This window comes from Bolinopsis microptera, chromosome 9 (assembly GCF_026151205.1).
Source record: "Bolinopsis microptera isolate Bmic1 chromosome 9, MBARI_Bmic_1.0, whole genome shotgun sequence".
Taxonomy (NCBI): Eukaryota; Metazoa; Ctenophora; class Tentaculata; order Lobata; family Bolinopsidae; genus Bolinopsis; species Bolinopsis microptera.
The window spans coordinates 13483651-13501206 of record NC_087080.1 but is presented as its reverse complement, the minus strand read 5'-3'; the positions used below and the strand labels follow the sequence as shown (position 1 = coordinate 13501206).

Sequence of the window (17556 nt, the reverse complement as noted above, 5' to 3'; positions counted from 1 at the left end):
CTGTGTTGCTTTCTGTTTTTAAAATCTCAAATTCTAAATTGGGTTCTGACCCCCTATGTAAACTGTTATAATGAATAGCAAAAGCTTGACTAGTGTTAGAAGGAGTTAAAGGAAATTTAGCATATCTTAGGTGCTCTCCGAGCCTATCATGTGCCCTCCTGCACGTCTCACCAATATAAATATTATTACAGATTTTACAGGTAATCTTATACACAACGTTCTTCACCTCACAATCTTTATCTTCAGTTATTAATAAAGGACAAATTTTACAGGAGTTAATAATACAGGTTCTCTTATCATACGGTCTGTTATTGCACACAATATTTCTTAGTTTTCTAGCTGGGGAAAATATAACTTTAATAGGTAAATTGTTCTGTTTAATATGATTCCTAATTCTGTTACTGATACTGTCTGAGATAAAATCTAACTTAAGCACTGTTCTGTTATCCTCCCTATTTCTATTACTAATACTACTACGACGTCTGTTGGAATAATTTCTGGGTGTTTGATACCCGTTTCTAGTCATAAGACGGTCTAAAATGCTGTATGAATGTTCTCTCTCCTGAGGTCCTGACGAGATCTTGTCCGCTTCTTTATACAGGTTGATCACGGTGTTCGTCTTCACAGATTCTGGGTGACATGAATTCTTGTGAAGTGTGATGTCTTTCTGCTGTGGCTTACGGTACAAGCGGCTCGTCACAGTTCCATCAGGTTCCACTCTAAGCTCTGTGTTAAGGAATGGGATGAACTCTTGGTCGTTCTCCGGAAACTCTACCTCCCACTTGAGTTTCTTGTCAGGGTCCTGGTCTGCGATACTCTGAACAAGTGCTAGAGCTTCTTCTCTTGTTACAGCTGTGCTGGTGGCGTCGTCAATGTACCGCTTGTAGAAGTCAGATAAGTAGACCGACAAGTAATGTAAGTCAGTGTAAACCGAGCTTCTCTCAAACTTGTACACTCTGATCACTGCGCAAAATGGTCCCGGTCTCAATCCCATGAAAAGGCCATCCTGCTGTATCCACAGAGTCCCATTATACACAAAGTATGAACTAGTCAGGATGTGTAATAGGATCTCGTGAACATCAGTCAGGTTCAGTCCCATGAGATCAAGTTTTTCCCGGTGCTCAGTGGCCAGTTCTATAACGTCATCAATACAACCTTGGACATTTATGTTGGTATAAAGTGCTGAAATGTCCGCCGAGAAGATTCTCCTGCCAGCTAGCTGTTCTTTCGGAATTGCACGAAGAGTTTCCAGATGTTCAAAGAGATTACCAAGGTGACTGGGTATTTCCTTCAGTAATGGTTTGAGGATGGTTGTCACCAGCCAGCTCAATCTCTCTGTGGGTGAGTCAACACAGCTGATAATGGGTCGTACTTTCACCTGTTCCAGAGGGATGGTGTTTCTGAAACATTCTGGAGAATTCTTGTGAGTCTTGATAAGTACATATAAGACTGGAAGAGAAACATGATCCGGAACTCTGATTTGTCTGAAATAATCATCATCGAGCCCTCGCTGTGTCCATACTTTCTTCCACAATTGATTGGAGCTATCTACCAGTTGAGTGGTCATTCTTTTTATGAGTTGTGAATTCTGGATGGCGGTGGGTTCCGTAACTGTCACTGTCTGACCTCGTACCTTCCTAGTTGGGAGTATCTGCAGGTAAACTGCAGTTTCCTCTAGGTGTTTCTCCGTCAGCGTTCTATGAATATCCTTGGTGGTAACTACGAACTCTCCACACTTGTCTGAAACTGAGACATGTATAGTTCTATCCGTTCTTAGTGAATATAAGCCTTGTTTCTGTGAGCGAGTAAGGTTGTCTTTTGACTGATGGTTATTCACTAAGTTCAGGACAAAACGGTTGAAACATGCGAGTTTATCCTCAAGTTCAGGGCAAGCGGGGTCAGGGGTTCGGGTGAAGGGTGTGGGGAAGGGACAAATCCTCTTGATCTTCTTCGAGGTAGGCTCTTCTGCTTCTTCTGCTTCTTCATGATGTTCTGGAGTATTAGTAGGCTGTTCTTCTGCATCCATAGACTGTTCTACTGGTTGTTGTTCAAATGCTTGCTTATGTCTGATCTTAAACACGCATTGTGCAATGTCCATGGAAACTTTGTCCTTGAACTCCTGATTAACATGTGGTGTTACTGCAAAATTAGGCCCAAGTGCAAGAACAGATTTCTGGTTATCTGAAACTGAATCACAGTTGAGTGTAGTCACGCGATCTGCTGCAGGTTGAATAACTGTTGGTGGAGTAGGGGGCGGTGGTGGATAATATTTACTGAGTAGCCAAGTAAACTTGTTCTGTAGGTTCATCTTATACTGTTCTTTAATAGAAATCTGGTTTCTTTCTGATATGGCTATAATTCTATGAAAAACGTGTTGTTCAACTGTATTGTATAGAGTGTTCTTGAACTGTGCAATATGAAGTTTACTGTCTGCGATAATCTGATACTGATAAGAAATATGTTGATTTAATGCTACTGTTCTGAGTCTGTTCAGATGATGTTGTATATTCCTAGATTGACAGATGGGAAATAATGACTGTTGATGTGAAAAACTGTTCAAAATGAAGACTGGAAAAACTTGTCGTCGTTTACATCGTTTAAAGAAATTTAGTTTCTGTTCTGCGATTTTCAACTTTTCTCCAGCTGCAAGAAATGATTTCGCCGTTCCAAATGGGACTGAACCTGACTGATGTTCACGAGATCCTATTACACATCCTGACTAGTTCATACTTTGTGTATAATGGGACTCTGTGGATACAGCAGGATGGCCTTTTCATGGGATTGAGACCGGGACCATTTTGCGCAGTGATCAGAGTGTACAAGTTTGAGAGAAGCTCGGTTTACACTGACTTACATTACTTGTCGGTCTACTTATCTGACTTCTACAAGCGGTACATTGACGACGCCACCAGCACAGCTGTAACAAGAGAAGAAGCTCTAGCACTTGTTCAGAGTATCGCAGACCAGGACCCTGACAAGAAACTCAAGTGGGAGGTAGAGTTTCCGGAGAACGACCAAGAGTTCATCCCATTCCTTAACACAGAGCTTAGAGTGGAACCTGATGGAACTGTGACGAGCCGCTTGTACCGTAAGCCACAGCAGAAAGACATCACACTTCACAAGAATTCATGTCACCCAGAATCTGTGAAGACGAACACCGTGATCAACCTGTATAAAGAAGCGGACAAGATCTCGTCAGGACCTCAGGAGAGAGAACATTCATACAGCATTTTTAGACCGTCTTATGACTAGAAACGGGTATCAAACCCCGAGAACATTTTACCAACAGACTCCGTGATATTGAGTATCGTAAATAGGGAGACAGTACGGACTTATTATTTACCAGCAAGTACAAATCTAGATTTGAATCTAGTTCTAGTCAGAACATTATCTACACTTTGAACTGAGATATGTTGTGCGCCAGCTAGCTAAAACTTGTGTGGCATATACAAGCAACATGTTTATAGGAACCGTATAATACTACTTCTGAAATTTTGTCCATTATCACTGAAAGGACAAGGTCATGGTCGATGACGTTGTGTATGATTATCCTGTCAAATTGTTATATTTTATATTGGTTGAATCGTGAAGTCACTGATAGCATCGGACACCTAGTAGCTACTTCCTTTAAACTCACCAAATATCAGCTTGTTGCTATCATTATAACGTTCAAGATGGTCAGAACCCAATTTAGAATTTGAGATATTACCAAAGCCACCAACGTTAAAAAAATTGCGAAGACTGAAGATGTTATTTAGAGTTCTAACCTACATAACATGAGATGTGAGTTAGAACTATCAAACGTTTTTTAGTATCAAGTAATAATGTATAGGTGGGAACATTTAAATTTACAACGGGATTTTACACCTATGGTATGTGATATGTTGCTAAGGTTCAGTCTTCAAAGTGTATTTGGTTTACTCTGAGTCGAACATCCTCAACTGAGCCTCCGTTATAACATAAGGTGAACCTTGAGAACAATCTCATTCACCTTTGGACCCACGTTCACGCATTCCCTTGTCCTACCATTCGCTTTTCGTCAACAGATACATACCTAAACTCAATCATTGTTCTCCGTTAGCACTCCATGTCGATCTGGGAGAAATCATTTTGAGCATGTTGAAGTCGCAAAGTAGAAGTCTTTTTCTATCAACGAACTCTTGTCTCTTAAACTATTATGATATGAACATTTTGTAGTTCTTAGTGACTACGATTTGTATGTTAGGTGGCTTGGGCTATTCACAGCTTGACACGAAGTTTTACCGTACCACGCCCACAGCATAAGGGGCTCCACATTTGAAGCTTGTGATGAATGTAACACTGTGTACTGTTGGGACATAACATCTTGTAGTAAGCTGTAGGCGTGTATCTCCTCCCTAGGTGTATGAAGATTGTTAATATGGCACGGTAAATAGCTTTTACCTCAGAGAACAATTCTTTAAAAGGATTCTAATTCTTCATTATAATCTCAAATTATTCTCCTGATCATGTATTTTAGATAAAATATAATATTGAATATTCTAATATAATAAAACCACGTACCCACTGCGAAGTTTGTCCTCCCAGAGAACCCAGAACTTTTGCTTGACGTCAATGTAATACTCGTACACAGTATCCTTACTCGGGAACTGTCCTTCCAACTCTCGGATGAAGTTGTCCATTATCTGAGGTTGTTCATTCAATTAATAATTATTAATTATTATAAAGTTATATAATAAGTCTGATGAATCTGATGATAGATCATAGATGTATTACACATCATAAAATATCACATTTTGATCTGTGTTTTGACAACCGAAAAAAACTTCTCTTGCAAATTTTAAACGAGCAAAATCTTGTTCTAATATTTTAACGAGTCCTTAACAAGTTAACAGCTCGGGACTGGCTTACCTTTCTGCTGTTTCCAGTAACAGTACAGCAGACTGACCATATCATACTGAACAAGAACCACAACTCAACCATTTTCTGGTGATTCTCTTCGTCCTTCGGGTTCACCTGAACATGAAGTAGTCGCTTAGAAATAGAACAAAGTAGAAATTAAGAAATGGAAAATTCCATGCCATAAAATAATATTTTGCAATACTTCAACATTGAAGATCCGTACATTTCGTAAGTACTTACACCGTTCTCGACAGTAGCCAGACAGTCGTACAGAACACAAAGGTTTTTAACGCTGTTCAGAGTGCTCGTGGGAACAATCTCTGTGCACATCTTCTTACGGAAATCTAGAACAGGAACAATGTACTTCTCGAACATTCTCCTCAAATTAGATCTAGTGGTGGGATCCTTCTGTTTTTCAAGCCAACTGTCCACATATGGCTGCCATCCCAAATCAGAGCTATCCATGTAGACCATACCACACCGAGATACGGTGGCAGGGGACGCTACAGACAAGTCTCCTACTTCGAACAGTAAAGATACCTGTTGAGGCATACTAATACGTTCTCCGTTGATGAGGGTCAGAACCTTGTTGTCGTCCATGACAGAGTTCATGCTCTCAATCCAGAGGGTGTCAACAGGTCCGTCGAACAGAATCCACTTCTCGTCTGGTGTGCCTTCAGAGCATGTCTTCCTCATCACAGCTGATAAGACACCGTCAGTCCATTCGTTGGTGCTGAGGGAGTTGTTGGTTAGAATAATTATCAGTAACCCAGGTAGCTTAAATAATAAAACCAGGTATCTCAGGATATTTCTCAACTCTGTTACTTAGAATAACAACATGCCCCACTTCCGAGAAAATAAATATATTATGGCTTACTTGAGATCAAACTCTCCGTAAAGTTCACCGAGAGATAGAGCTTTGGGGTTGATAGGATATTCCTTAACACCATTCTTAGGCTGGCTAGCATCAGCTTTCCACATGTTGGACAGTGCATGCTTTAATACTTTCCACACAACAGATTTACCAGAACCTGAAATAAGTGACAAGTTTAGCGTTTCCAATATTTGTTTGGTTGTTAGTTTCCAATATCAAGGGGTTTCCAATATTGGCTTAGTTTACAGCTTAGCTAGTTGTACGATGAGTTACTATTTAAGTTCCTTGAAATTCGATTTGGCTTCGGTGTCATTTGGCTTCGGTTCCTACTCCATAGAAACTCAAGTGTGTTGGATCCCGAATTCAAGGTTAATCCATGTTGCTAGGCAACTTAATCCGAGAATTTAGCTAGAAATTAAAGTTCGCGCAAAAAGAGTTGTGCTTTTCATATAAAGAATCGTTGTTTCTATGGAAACGGTGATTGCGCGCACTGCGCGTCTCAAGACAAACAAAACTATGTACTAAGCTACTCCGACTTATATTAGCGCGTTCTGAGAATGTTTCTACAGCCACAAACTGCCATAATATATAACGAGAAGTATCCCTCCAGAAGTGAGCTTTACACTTGTAGACTCAAGACTGTACATGTAGAGTGCTATCTTCTCAATTTCTGTTTCCTCACCTGTATCTCCGACAATCATGACAGAGTGCCGAGAGTTCTTGGTCTCATACAACTGAATGATCTTGGTAATGATAACCGGCACTTTCTGCAGTCCATCAGCAACGATCTGAGACTCTATAGCGGTCTGGAGGTCACCGTAGTTGAGGATCGGGGTTTCGACACCAGGGAACAAATCTTGAATTATTCCGTTGAATAGTGGGGTGTCATCTGAAATTAGGAACGGTTAATTTAATTACTCTATGACATGTTAGTTTACTCACATACATGACAGGGTCCTTGAAATGACGAAATTCCCACCGCAAATAATAACCTTGAAGCAAAAAACCTAGCAAGAAACTGACCGGATGTAAGTTTAGCAACGTTCATGTCCTTCATTGCTAGCAAGAGAATTTCCTCGTCGGGATACTCCGGCAGTAAGCGCTTCTTGCGGCCCGCGTATTTCAACACAGACACCAGAGCACGGAGCCCAAAGTCGTAGTGCTCTTGTTGGGATAGCTGTTGGACTGCCAGCGAGTAGAGTGTGAACACCTTCTTTGCTAATAACTGGTTGGAGTAAATATGTTTTAGTTAAGTCATGTCAGGTTTAATGTCTTAAATGGGTATAACTGTATAATATATGATATGTATATGTATTTCCTTGTCCTATACTGGAAAATGAAGTAGCAGGTGCTGATTTATTTTGTTTTCTATGTAGGGTTAAATGAAATAGTTTTGTTAAAGACAGTAAAAGCTTCCATAGCTTTAACAGATTATTTTACAACTTAGCCACACCATGACGTCATGGCATCTGGCTACCAGATCGTAGCTGGAGACAATAATAATTCTCTGCAGCTGCTGTCTACCGCCAGTGATGAGTTGCACGTGGAAAATTGCTAACGGTAATAAACCTGAAGTTCAATCTCATGTTATTTCTGATTAAAAAGTTTGAGATTTCTTGCTAGTTTGGATCTCGGACAAAATCTCTTATCAATGAATTCTGATACCGCTATTTTTACTGGTGATGAAGGAGAGGGAGGAGAAGCGAGCAACAAATTGGGGATGCCAGTTTCAGTTACTATTGCAAGCCTTGGGATAATCATAAACGCTGTATCAATAAACTTCTTCTTGAGACGGAAAAACAGAAACCTTGGAGACAAATTTTTGATTCTTCTCAACTTTTTGGACATCATCATATGCATTTCTTCAGTAATCGGCGTGACAGCCATGTCCCAACCTTACAATAAGGAAGAAAATCATCAGATGTCGTTTTTCATCTTCTTTCAAATGTTGATCGAACTTTCTGGACTAGCTACCTGCTTTCTTTGTGTTCTCAGATGTATCGCCATCAACTGGCCCCTCTACCAAATGAGCAACACTAAAGTTTACATTTCAGCTGTGTTAGTAGCATCCTTCATTATAACAGGAAAGTGGGTCATGTTCATTCCCGCTGTGACAGATTACTACAAGGACATATTTCAAAACGGCCTTGAAAAATCGATACCTTTGTTTTTGGCTCTCATTAATGTTAGCTTAATGGTAATAATTGTTCTTGTCTATTCTATTAAAGCTTTAAGTATGACGAGGCCAGAAAGGGCGGGAGAGAGATTTGACACGAACAAGAAGGCCACAAAGATGGTTCTGATATTGGGTCTCCTATTTGTTACGTTCAATCTGTCCTGGGTGTCAATGCTGATATATTTTACGTCAGATAAGGAAGAAACAGAAACGATGAGCTTGATGGGCATCATGACTTATATCATTATTTCAATAAATTCAGCCAGCAATCCGATTGTTTACATGACCAGGAATGAGGAAATGAACAAATATGTCAAACAATCCCTCAATAAAGTTAAGAATATGATTTGCAAGCCATGTTCATTTTGCACTCCTGAAGCTTGAACCCAAAAAGAGACTATATACCTGTAGACTCTCAAGCGTGCAGGTGTAAGATAGGTAGATAATAGGTAATTTCTTACCTTATAATTCTGTGCAGCTGGCTTCCCGGACTTATCCGGCGCCATACTTGCACGTGGAGATCGAGTCGAGGATAATTACCACGTTTTGATTAATTCTGGAGTTTTAATTACTCTCAATTCTACAATGCGACATTCATTTTCAGCTCGGTTTTAGGTCATCATTATTGATTGTAGTATTTGAGATTTCTTGCTAGCATAGGTCTAGAAGTTGAAGGCCACTATTTTCAATACATCAATGGTTCCAGAGTATGATGATGATGCTCGCTTGGATGAAAGTGTCAGAAAAGACGCCAGCATAGAATTTGGACTGCCAATATCTCTCACAATTGCTTGCATAGGAACGATCACCAACACTATGTCGATATCTTTTTTCCTCAGACGAAAGAATAGGAATATTGGCGACAGATTCTTGGTTTTCCTCAATTCTGTGGACATCACACTGTGTCTATATTCAGTATGCGCAATGGTACTGGTTCTTTATTCTGACAGAAAGAAAGACGACAACGGCTCCGACAAAGATCATGACAAGCATTTTATGTATTTTAATTTCTTTGCCATGTTGGTCGAACTTTCTGGACTGGCTACCTGTTTTCTCTGTGCTCTCAGGTGTATCGCTATCAACTTGCCCCTCTACCAGATAAGCAGATCAAAAGTTTACATTTCAGCTGCAATAGTAGCAGCCTTCATTGTCACAGGAAAGTTTGTCATGCTCGATCCCTACATGAAAGAAAAAGGCAAAGAAGATGAAGAAAATGGTAAAATCTCAATGACAGAGAAAGTTTCTTTCGTTGTTGTGAGTGTCATGATATTATTTGTAATAGGTTGCTCAGTTATCTCGATCAGAGCTCTCAAGAAAATAAGGCCAGAAGGGGCTGCAAAAGGGTCTGACGGGAACAAGAAAGCAACAAAGATGGTTCTGATATTATCTCTAATCTTTGTTACCTTCAATCTGTCCTGGGTGCTTATCCTGACAGAACGAATAGTATCAGAGCACCAAGAGGAAGCTAAAGAAGAAAATAAAGAAGGAGATAAAGACGAGGGAATGCTGCAGATGTTGACCTACATAATCATGTCCATCAATTCAGCCAGTAATCCGATAGTTTACATGACCAGGAATGAGGAAATGAACAATTATGTCAAACAAACTCTCGGTAAAGTTAAGAATATGATTTGCAAGCCATGCTCCTCTTGGAGGGTGGAAGCTATATTGGAACCAGAGATTGCTCTGACTACCGCTTCAAGCCATACAGTAGTGCAGGATTAGTTTGTGGAACGGTAATTCACCAGGTACAGGCGGCGGTTTGACATGGTTAGAAATTTCAAGTGTTCAAAACTTTAGTCAAGTCAACAAGACGTATTGAGTGATCACATTATAAACTAGCGCGTGTGGAACAGCATTTTAAACAAAATGAACAATAAAATGATCACTTTATCGTACCTTGGTGTTGTTGAAGCCCTCGCCAAACAAGATAATCTCAGAAATGAGGCAAGAGTCGGGTACCACCATGGAGATTGGTCTGAACATACTCTTCAAGTTGTCAGGAAGCTCCGTACGACCAGCGTACCCGGGGTTCATTGTGATGAAGATACCACACGACCATACCTGAGGGGAGGTTTTATCTTATGTATAAACAGTGATCAGTTTCCATTTGCATGTTAATTGTTATAATAATTAAATCAAAGAGTATGGAGAACGGAGTATACGTATTATCCAATTAGATGAAGATTTAGATGATAAAACATGATCATGACTAAATCAAAATGTAACAAAAGTACTCACCAAATTGATTTCTCTGCACTCAAAGACAAATCTGGCATAACCAGCAGCAAGTGCGGATAGTATAGACAAGATCTGCTGAGCCACCACAGACAACACTTCAATGTTAATTCTGAGATGGACGTGGTTAAAAGATATGATAATATTTAATTGATACAGCAAGATTTGATATTACATGTTCAAGATTTCAAATCTGTGACTTGTTCTAAATCAATTGTGCACCATGCAGCTATATAATTATCGTAGTTAATAAAATTATATGTTTCAGTTAGTTTTTAATTTTAGTTTAAACCTGTTGAACTCATCAAAGCAGCCCCAAGCTCCAGTCTGAGCTAAGCCACTGAACATTCTACCCATACTCTTGAAATCTAGACCCTCAGAACAGTTGACCACAATGACATAGTCTCCCAGAGCTTTGCCCAGATCCTTTACTGTCTCAGTTTTACCTGTTATGACGCAAATTTAGCAGAGTGATTCACGTGGTAGCTTGATGAAAATTTGATTTTTATTGAAATAAAACGCAGCGCACAGTCCTCAGAACAACAATAAATTATGGCATACATAATAATAGAGTGAAATTTCGCTGTACAAAGCAAACTAAAATCTTAAAATAAAAACCTATCCTACAACATGGTATGACAGTACCTGTTCCAGCAGGACCCTTAGGAGAGCCCCCCCTGTGAAGATGTAAAGCAGTAGTGAGTGTCATGTAACACCTGTCAGTAAGAGGGGTGATAACCAGACGGCCACTATTACCCAGGTACTCGTACCCGTACCGGAACTGGGTGTTAGTCTGCTGTACTGTACAGTCGTCTATCTCCTGAAGAGAGGTTGTAAGGGGCACGTCTGTAGAGATGTAGTTAATGGGGAGAAAGTTTTGTCAAAATTGCAGACACACTTTTTGTTACTTTAAGGGTGCATTTTAGGTTGAGTGAGATTTTTGTGAACAAAAAGTTGGATAATATTATACATGATTCAGTTCATTTGATCTGCGGTTTTTACCATCAGTTACAAGCTAACCTTTTCCCAGTAGAATCTGAGCTGCATGAGCCACTCGAATCCCATGACATCATTACAGTTACTCTTAATCAGCTTATCGATAACATCCCTAGCGTGAACCTCGATAGTAACCAGAGCTACAATCTTAGCTCGCTGTATGGGAGTCAGGTTGCCTCTGATGGCGTCTGAGAACTTGGTCAACATTGAGATCTGTTTCTTCTTCATACTTTTCAAACTCTTCTTGTCACCACGGTCCTTGATCATGCTCAACGCTTTAGTACAATCCTGAGGAGGAGGAGTTTGGTGAGATTGTCTGATCAGCCTTCTATTAAGATTGTTAAACTCTTGGATCACTAATAATATTATGCTTGATTATTGTTTAATTGATAGTCTTTAGTTAAAAGTTAAAACGAATCAAAAAATTGCAACCTATCTACTGAGTTAGTAGGCGAATGACAACAAAAACATAAAAACATAAACTAATTAAATGAACCTGTGTCCACTGCATCTGACTGGTGGTTATGAGAAGTTGACCTGGCCACTCTTTAGTCCACTTGTCTCTCTTGGTTCCAGCCTTCTTCAGGGCTACTCTACACAGTTTCAGCTGCTGTCTCAGTGTAACTCTCATTGTGTCTTCAATATCACACAACCACGCCTGGTGATCAATTAGTTTAAATTCATGAATTAGAGATTAATCTTCTGGTATCGTTACGGTAAACATCATGTGTTGTTTGTTTTGACATTGTATGAATGAAGCGTGTCACATAGAAAAAGCAGCTAGCATTTCTTTTGATCTTGATACTCCATCAATCCGCTCAAAATTCAATCAATCACTATTTTAAGAATCTTTTAGTCCGAATGAAGATATCAAAGGCCACGTGACTTGGCTGAGTGCCACGATGTTGCCACCTACGCTAAAATTCTTTGCGTGTGGTCAATCTTGATCATGAATATCGCATCGAATGGTGATTATGCATACCAAATATTCATTAATCAATGAAACATTGACCACTATCTGGCTGTTCAGTAATAAAAGACAGCATTGCCGGACGTCGTTTCTAATTTTTCTAACTAACCGAAATATTTATAAATGAAAAATATGTCAGGATAACGGTATTTAGAGATAGCAATATTTTGTGTTGGCAATAAAAATGAAATTATGTAGAAGTCACGTGACACTGACCTCAACTGGTCCCTCCAGTGTGACTTGGGTGTTGAACTCAACTTTCTCACCATCTGCTGAGAACATCGCCACTGCTTCCATCTTACCTCCCTTACTGTCAATACCGATCTGAACAAAGAGATCTCTCAGTAATCATTGCTATATAATTATTCAATAATGGTTATACTTCTATAATTGTTCAAAATGCAAATGCTCAAGTCATATTAAATTTTGTTGTTCAATTTAGACACTGTTATAAATTGAAGCGAGGGATTGAAGATGGCGAATAAAGACAAATATGTTCAGTAAAATTAGTGTCTGAAGATAAGTACCTTTTCCATCTGTAGCTGTACAATGTTGTCAAAGCACTTTTTGAGATGAGGCTGGACCGCAGTTGGGTTACGGGACTGAAAGGAGTGATATTGTCAGCATTTTATTGTATTTTGCTCGCTCAGCAATTAACCAACAGATTGGTTAATCTAAAGTTTGCGTTACAGCGTTTTAACCCTCTCTAATGAGGTTATTTTGAGTCATTAATAGTAATTAATAAATCAAACATTTAATAAAACCATGACAATCTAAATTTATCCAAGGTTCCCAAAAGCTTTACTAACAGATAAATATTTGTCATTTGAAGACACTACTAGTGTGAAGTGTCTAGTGCAGTGTCCTAGTGACACTACAACATTACGTTACCTGGCCGAGGATCTCAAGCAAGTCGTCGTTAGACAAGAAGTAGAACCTAGGGAATATCTGCCGTTTTGTTTCCAGATACATATCTAGAGACTTCTGGATATCTTCTAGCTTGTTGTTCATGTCGTTCAATCGTTCCAACATGTCTGAGGTAAAGTACTGTGTTAGGGAAAAACCTTTAACTTTTCAAGGTCAACCAATAATTGAGTCAATATTGGCCGATAAAAACCGTAATGGAAGATTATGTGATTTTAATAGATTCGTTGAAAGATGGGCTGTTAAATGGGTCTTGCAAATAACTGCAATTATTAGAAAAACCTAAAACGAAATAAATCTTAATTTCAAACTCACTAGCTTGGTGAGTTCCCCTAAGGGCGTTGCTATCTTTAGACAAACTATCCATTATTGTCTTCCAGTTGTGGTTAACATCGTCAAACTCTGCACTTTCACGAGGCAGCTGATCGAAATTTGATGTTTAGTTTACATTGAAATTTTAATTGTAGGAGAATTTTTGAGGCTCAAAGTGAAAATACCAGTGATCAATGACATTATAGCTGTGGAACATTCCCTTTCAACCCAACAATATCTAAGACTAACCTGTTTCCTGATATCCTCTCCCAGGAAGATATTCTCCAGATACATCCACTGTCTCTGGACTGTTAGTATGAGCTCTATCACCTCCAGTATCCGGGATAACGTTCTCTCCCACTGGTCGACCTGACACAAGTTGTAGTGTTTAAATGGAAAGTTTGAACTTGTTTTAACGACAAAATTTTAAAATAAGAGTTTCTTATCTATATTAGATAGGAAATAGCGAATCTTTTAGAGCTGTAAAGTAAAACTCATACCTCGACTTCAAAAGCTTTGACGTATCTTGAAGCTTTCATGGTGGCCAGTGAAACCTGGTTATCTTCAAGCATCTGGAACAACTCGTCAGTTGCCTTCAGTCGGTGGTGACCTATGGAGGCTAGATTGACAGATCAAATACGGTGTTTTCTTTCTGATTTCCATGCTAAATCATGACAAGCTTTTTTCTCATGCCTCAATGAATATCTTAATAAGAATCAAAATCAACTCTAGCTGGATTAAAATTGAATTCTTGATCTTTTTAAAAGTACAGCGAAAGAGATCACGTTTTCATTTAGAGAAAACATGCAAGAAAGTTTCAAGCTAAAGTAGACAAAGTTTAAAGGAAAAACATGCGAAAGATCATATACCTCTATCCTTATAAGGGCTGATATCAAGCTCCATCGCCTCCCAGGTAGAACTGATAGTCTTGATAGCCTGCTCAATGGACAACTCCTTACTAGCAGCTCCTGATATATCTCCAATACTCGTACTATACTGATCCAGACCCAGATCTATGATCTTCTCCAGAGTGAAGTCAGATCCCTCGTGATCAAACTCCTTGCCCACCTCTGCCTTGAGTTGTACCCAATGTCGAGGTCGGAGGGCCGGGTTCTTCAGGTCCTGAATGAGCGGCATGGTTCGTTTAAACTGCTCCACTCGTCCTCGCACGTTCTCTGCAACCTCCCACTTCTTATCCTGTAAGTTAGGGGGCTGGGAGGTTAGTATTAGTTTTTGGTAACATTCTAAATCAAGGAAGAAGGCAATTTTTAGATGAAAAGAGTTGAAGAGAATAAATCATCAATCCAGAATTTGCTTCACCTTAATTTCCCGAGCTATCTTGACGATTCTCTTGAGTATCTTCTGAGCGACCAGCTCCATATCATCTGTGACGAGGTCCTTGAACTTGCCCAGCTTCCAGCCGTTATACAGCTCCGTCCACTCACTGAGAAGTAAGGCTCGTAACAGAAGACCATGGAGTAACACCAATTGTGAACGAACTAGATTCCAGAAGATATTCAGAATTATTTATTTTGCATTTCGGAAAATAAAAGAACTTTTTTCGAAATTAAAAGCCATTCAGCCATTATTTGTTCATACCTGTTGATCTCCCATATGGCCTCCAGATGCTCCAGAGCGAGGTCCAGAGCAACAACATCCTTGTTGGGCGCCTGATCTATCTTGAAAATGTTCAGACCCTTTCTGATCGTAGCTTCCTGTTCTTTAAGAGTTCCTGATGAGGCTCGGATAGTGTGAATGATCTCAACAGCCTGGCTAGTTTCCTTGTCACTGTTGAAGGGTCCCTTGCTATTGAACTCGTCCAGTAACAGAGCCACACTCTTCTTGTACTCCTCCGCGGAGTGAAGGAGTCCAGCCTTGAACTTGTCTTTGTGTTTCTTCAACATGATGTCGCTGTCGTGGAGACAGTTAGCAAAGGTTTGCCATTCGTTTCCTAGCTCGTCTAATTTCTCTTGGACCTGGTAGAGGGGAGATGATGCAGATAAACTTTCAGAATAAACGATATTCATGACTAGTGAGAATGCAGATCTTCAAATGAGCACATAACTTGTTAGGAATCTAGGTCCAATAGTTCTAAATCTAGCTTTTTTTTGTCAAAACTATAAACTGCTTGCAAAGTTTCACAAGTCTTAAAATTAAGAACCCTTACTAACCTTCTCATCAACCTGAACCTCATGTTTTCTGAGAATGTTAAACTGTTCGTACAAGGGAGGAAAGCGACCTTCTATCTCATCCTGACCTGTCTTCAGCTTCTCTAACAGAGATAAACTGTTTCCCAGTTCTTCTAGTGACTCTGGAGGCTTGCTCAGGCTGAAATTTTACTATTCAATTGTGGGCTTTTCTAAACGTATTGGTGCATTTTCTCTCATTAATTATTGATATTAAAACGAAAAATAGAAACAATCTGAAGAATTTATCAGTTTAGTTACTCGGTGCAGTTGTTCTGGAGGAATATAGTGAGATCGTCCAGTTTATTAGTTGCCATCTCACTAAGAAGTGTGGTAAACTTGTTCTGCCACTCATTACAGTGCTGAAACATTTAACTTTAATAATACATATTATATTCCAACAGATTGACAAACAAACTAAGCTATGGACGATTTTAAATGAAACTTATTTTTCATCTCCTCGTAAAATGAAACATGAAAAGTGAGTGAGATTGTACCTGAAGTAAAGCGAACTTGAGAGGTTGACAATCAAGCAGTACAAACTGTATAGTCTGTACTGTCTCCTCTTTCTGGATATTATTGGCTACTTCTGAGTACCTGGGAGACATCTTGATCACGTCATCTAATAAGATAGAGCTCTCCCAATTATCCTGTATTTACTCACGTCGTGAATATGGGCGAAAGTGTTAGTTTGAATTGTATAGGAAAAACATAACTCCCTGGATTAATAACAGGATGAATAACCCAATTATACAAACATCAACAAATTAACAGCACCCACTGACCTGGAGATATCAGCATCAAACTTGCTCATAAGAGGTTTAGCTCTCTCGTATCTGCGGATAAAGGCGTCCTTGTTGATATCCCACAACTCTCTACAGTTATCCCATGTGTGCAGATAGCTTACTAAGTGTCCTGCGTTGGTAACCATACACTGCTGGATCTGTGTTTTCAGTTTCTTGGTCTCGTCGTCTGCTGTGATCACGGTGTATATCGGCTGGGAGGAGAGATTTAGGGAGTGTGTTTTTTTGTTTTGTTTGTGTAATGTAGAGTGCTTGTAATGTGCTTGTAATGTAGAGTGCTTGTAATGTGCTTGTAATGTAGAGTACTTGTAATGTGTTTGTAATGTAGAGTGCTTGTAATGTGCTTGTAATGTAGTGATAATGCAACAAAATATGTGATCAATTTTGAATCGCTTTGTGAGGAGTGACGGTCAGGAAATGGTCAATAATATTAACTGGCTTGGGTTATACAATATCTAGCGCAACAGCTTGCAGTAGATAGCTAAAACAACTTGCAGTTTAGCGCAACAACTTGCAGTATATAGCTAAAACAGCTTGCAGTTTATCTGAAAAACTGTCCAATACTTCAAACTAGCATAGCAAAAAGAAGGCATAAGCTGCATGAACTACCAAAATGAGGTGCTTAAGAATGTCGTTTGATAGACCTAAATGAAAATTAATGGAGCTGCACAGGTTTTACGACACTTTTTCCACAGCCGACCCTAGTTTTCAGCAAAAAGAACATGCAAATATCGGCTGTTAGTAATCAATGTATGATGATCACTTTTTTTTCATTCACTCATCACTTCTTACCTCTTGCTTTGAAAGCATAGCAATCGATTTCTGAGAGTGTTAATATTTTGAAATAATCTATAGATTTCCAGTTTTTCTAACTGGTGTTAAGTATAATAAATTGTTAGATTTAAACGATACGATTTTTATCGAGATTAAACAGTTACTATTCCATAATTACTTAATAATTTCTCCACAATAATCTGAATAATTGCTCTTACCATGGTTTCCTTGTGTCCTCTCTTCTTGGATAGTATCTCGGGAAGACGAGGAATAATTGAGATACACGTTGTCAGATCCTTAGCACACACGTTCATCATGTCCGCTAGTTTCTTAGTTGTCGGGTTGAAGTCAACCTGATAATATAATTTTATTAAGATAGTTAAGAATGGCTAGAGTCTATTTAATGGTTAGCATCGGAGAAT

At 39.2% G+C, this 17556-nt stretch overlaps 3 protein-coding genes across 7 annotated transcripts in view; 2 read left to right on the top strand and 1 right to left on the bottom strand.

Annotated features, from left to right (window-relative positions):
* Positions 1 to 17556, top strand: part of LOC134821331 (formimidoyltransferase-cyclodeaminase-like) — an 82269-nt gene that overhangs the window by 7614 nt on the left and 57099 nt on the right. The window lies entirely within an intron of this gene.
* The window catches only part of LOC134821332 (fatty acyl-CoA hydrolase precursor, medium chain-like), a 53960-nt gene that overhangs the window by 7607 nt on the left and 28797 nt on the right, over positions 1 to 17556 (top strand). The gene's annotated exons all lie outside the window — the stretch shown is intronic.
* LOC134821330 (dynein axonemal heavy chain 2-like) overlaps positions 1 to 17556 on the bottom strand; it is a 42245-nt gene that overhangs the window by 9459 nt on the left and 15230 nt on the right. The window contains exons 17-43 of one of the 4 annotated variants that reach the window (XM_063832060.1): positions 17353 to 17487; positions 17153 to 17182; positions 16343 to 16554; positions 16055 to 16154; positions 15819 to 15919; positions 15543 to 15699; positions 14971 to 15347; positions 14692 to 14815; positions 14241 to 14583; positions 13872 to 13981; positions 13621 to 13740; positions 13375 to 13480; positions 13027 to 13169; positions 12663 to 12737; positions 12352 to 12459; positions 11662 to 11823; positions 11190 to 11453; positions 10815 to 10989; positions 10462 to 10615; positions 10173 to 10281; positions 9831 to 9995; positions 6779 to 6980; positions 6438 to 6644; positions 5759 to 5912; positions 5122 to 5614; positions 4891 to 4995; positions 4543 to 4664 (exon numbers count right to left, since the gene is read on the bottom strand). In XM_063832060.1, the coding sequence (XP_063688130.1) occupies positions 4543 to 4664; positions 4891 to 4995; positions 5122 to 5614; positions 5759 to 5912; positions 6438 to 6644; positions 6779 to 6980; positions 9831 to 9995; positions 10173 to 10281; positions 10462 to 10615; positions 10815 to 10989; positions 11190 to 11453; positions 11662 to 11823; positions 12352 to 12459; positions 12663 to 12737; positions 13027 to 13169; positions 13375 to 13480; positions 13621 to 13740; positions 13872 to 13981; positions 14241 to 14583; positions 14692 to 14815; positions 14971 to 15347; positions 15543 to 15699; positions 15819 to 15919; positions 16055 to 16154; positions 16343 to 16554; positions 17153 to 17182; positions 17353 to 17487 (4553 nt within the window). The remainder of the gene's footprint in view (positions 1 to 4542; positions 4665 to 4890; positions 4996 to 5121; positions 5615 to 5758; positions 5913 to 6437; positions 6645 to 6778; positions 6981 to 9830; positions 9996 to 10172; positions 10282 to 10461; positions 10616 to 10814; positions 10990 to 11189; positions 11454 to 11661; positions 11824 to 12351; positions 12460 to 12662; positions 12738 to 13026; positions 13170 to 13374; positions 13481 to 13620; positions 13741 to 13871; positions 13982 to 14240; positions 14584 to 14691; positions 14816 to 14970; positions 15348 to 15542; positions 15700 to 15818; positions 15920 to 16054; positions 16155 to 16342; positions 16555 to 17152; positions 17183 to 17352; positions 17488 to 17556) is intronic. The other 3 variants (XM_063832061.1, XM_063832062.1, XM_063832063.1) reach the window with 3 other exon arrangements.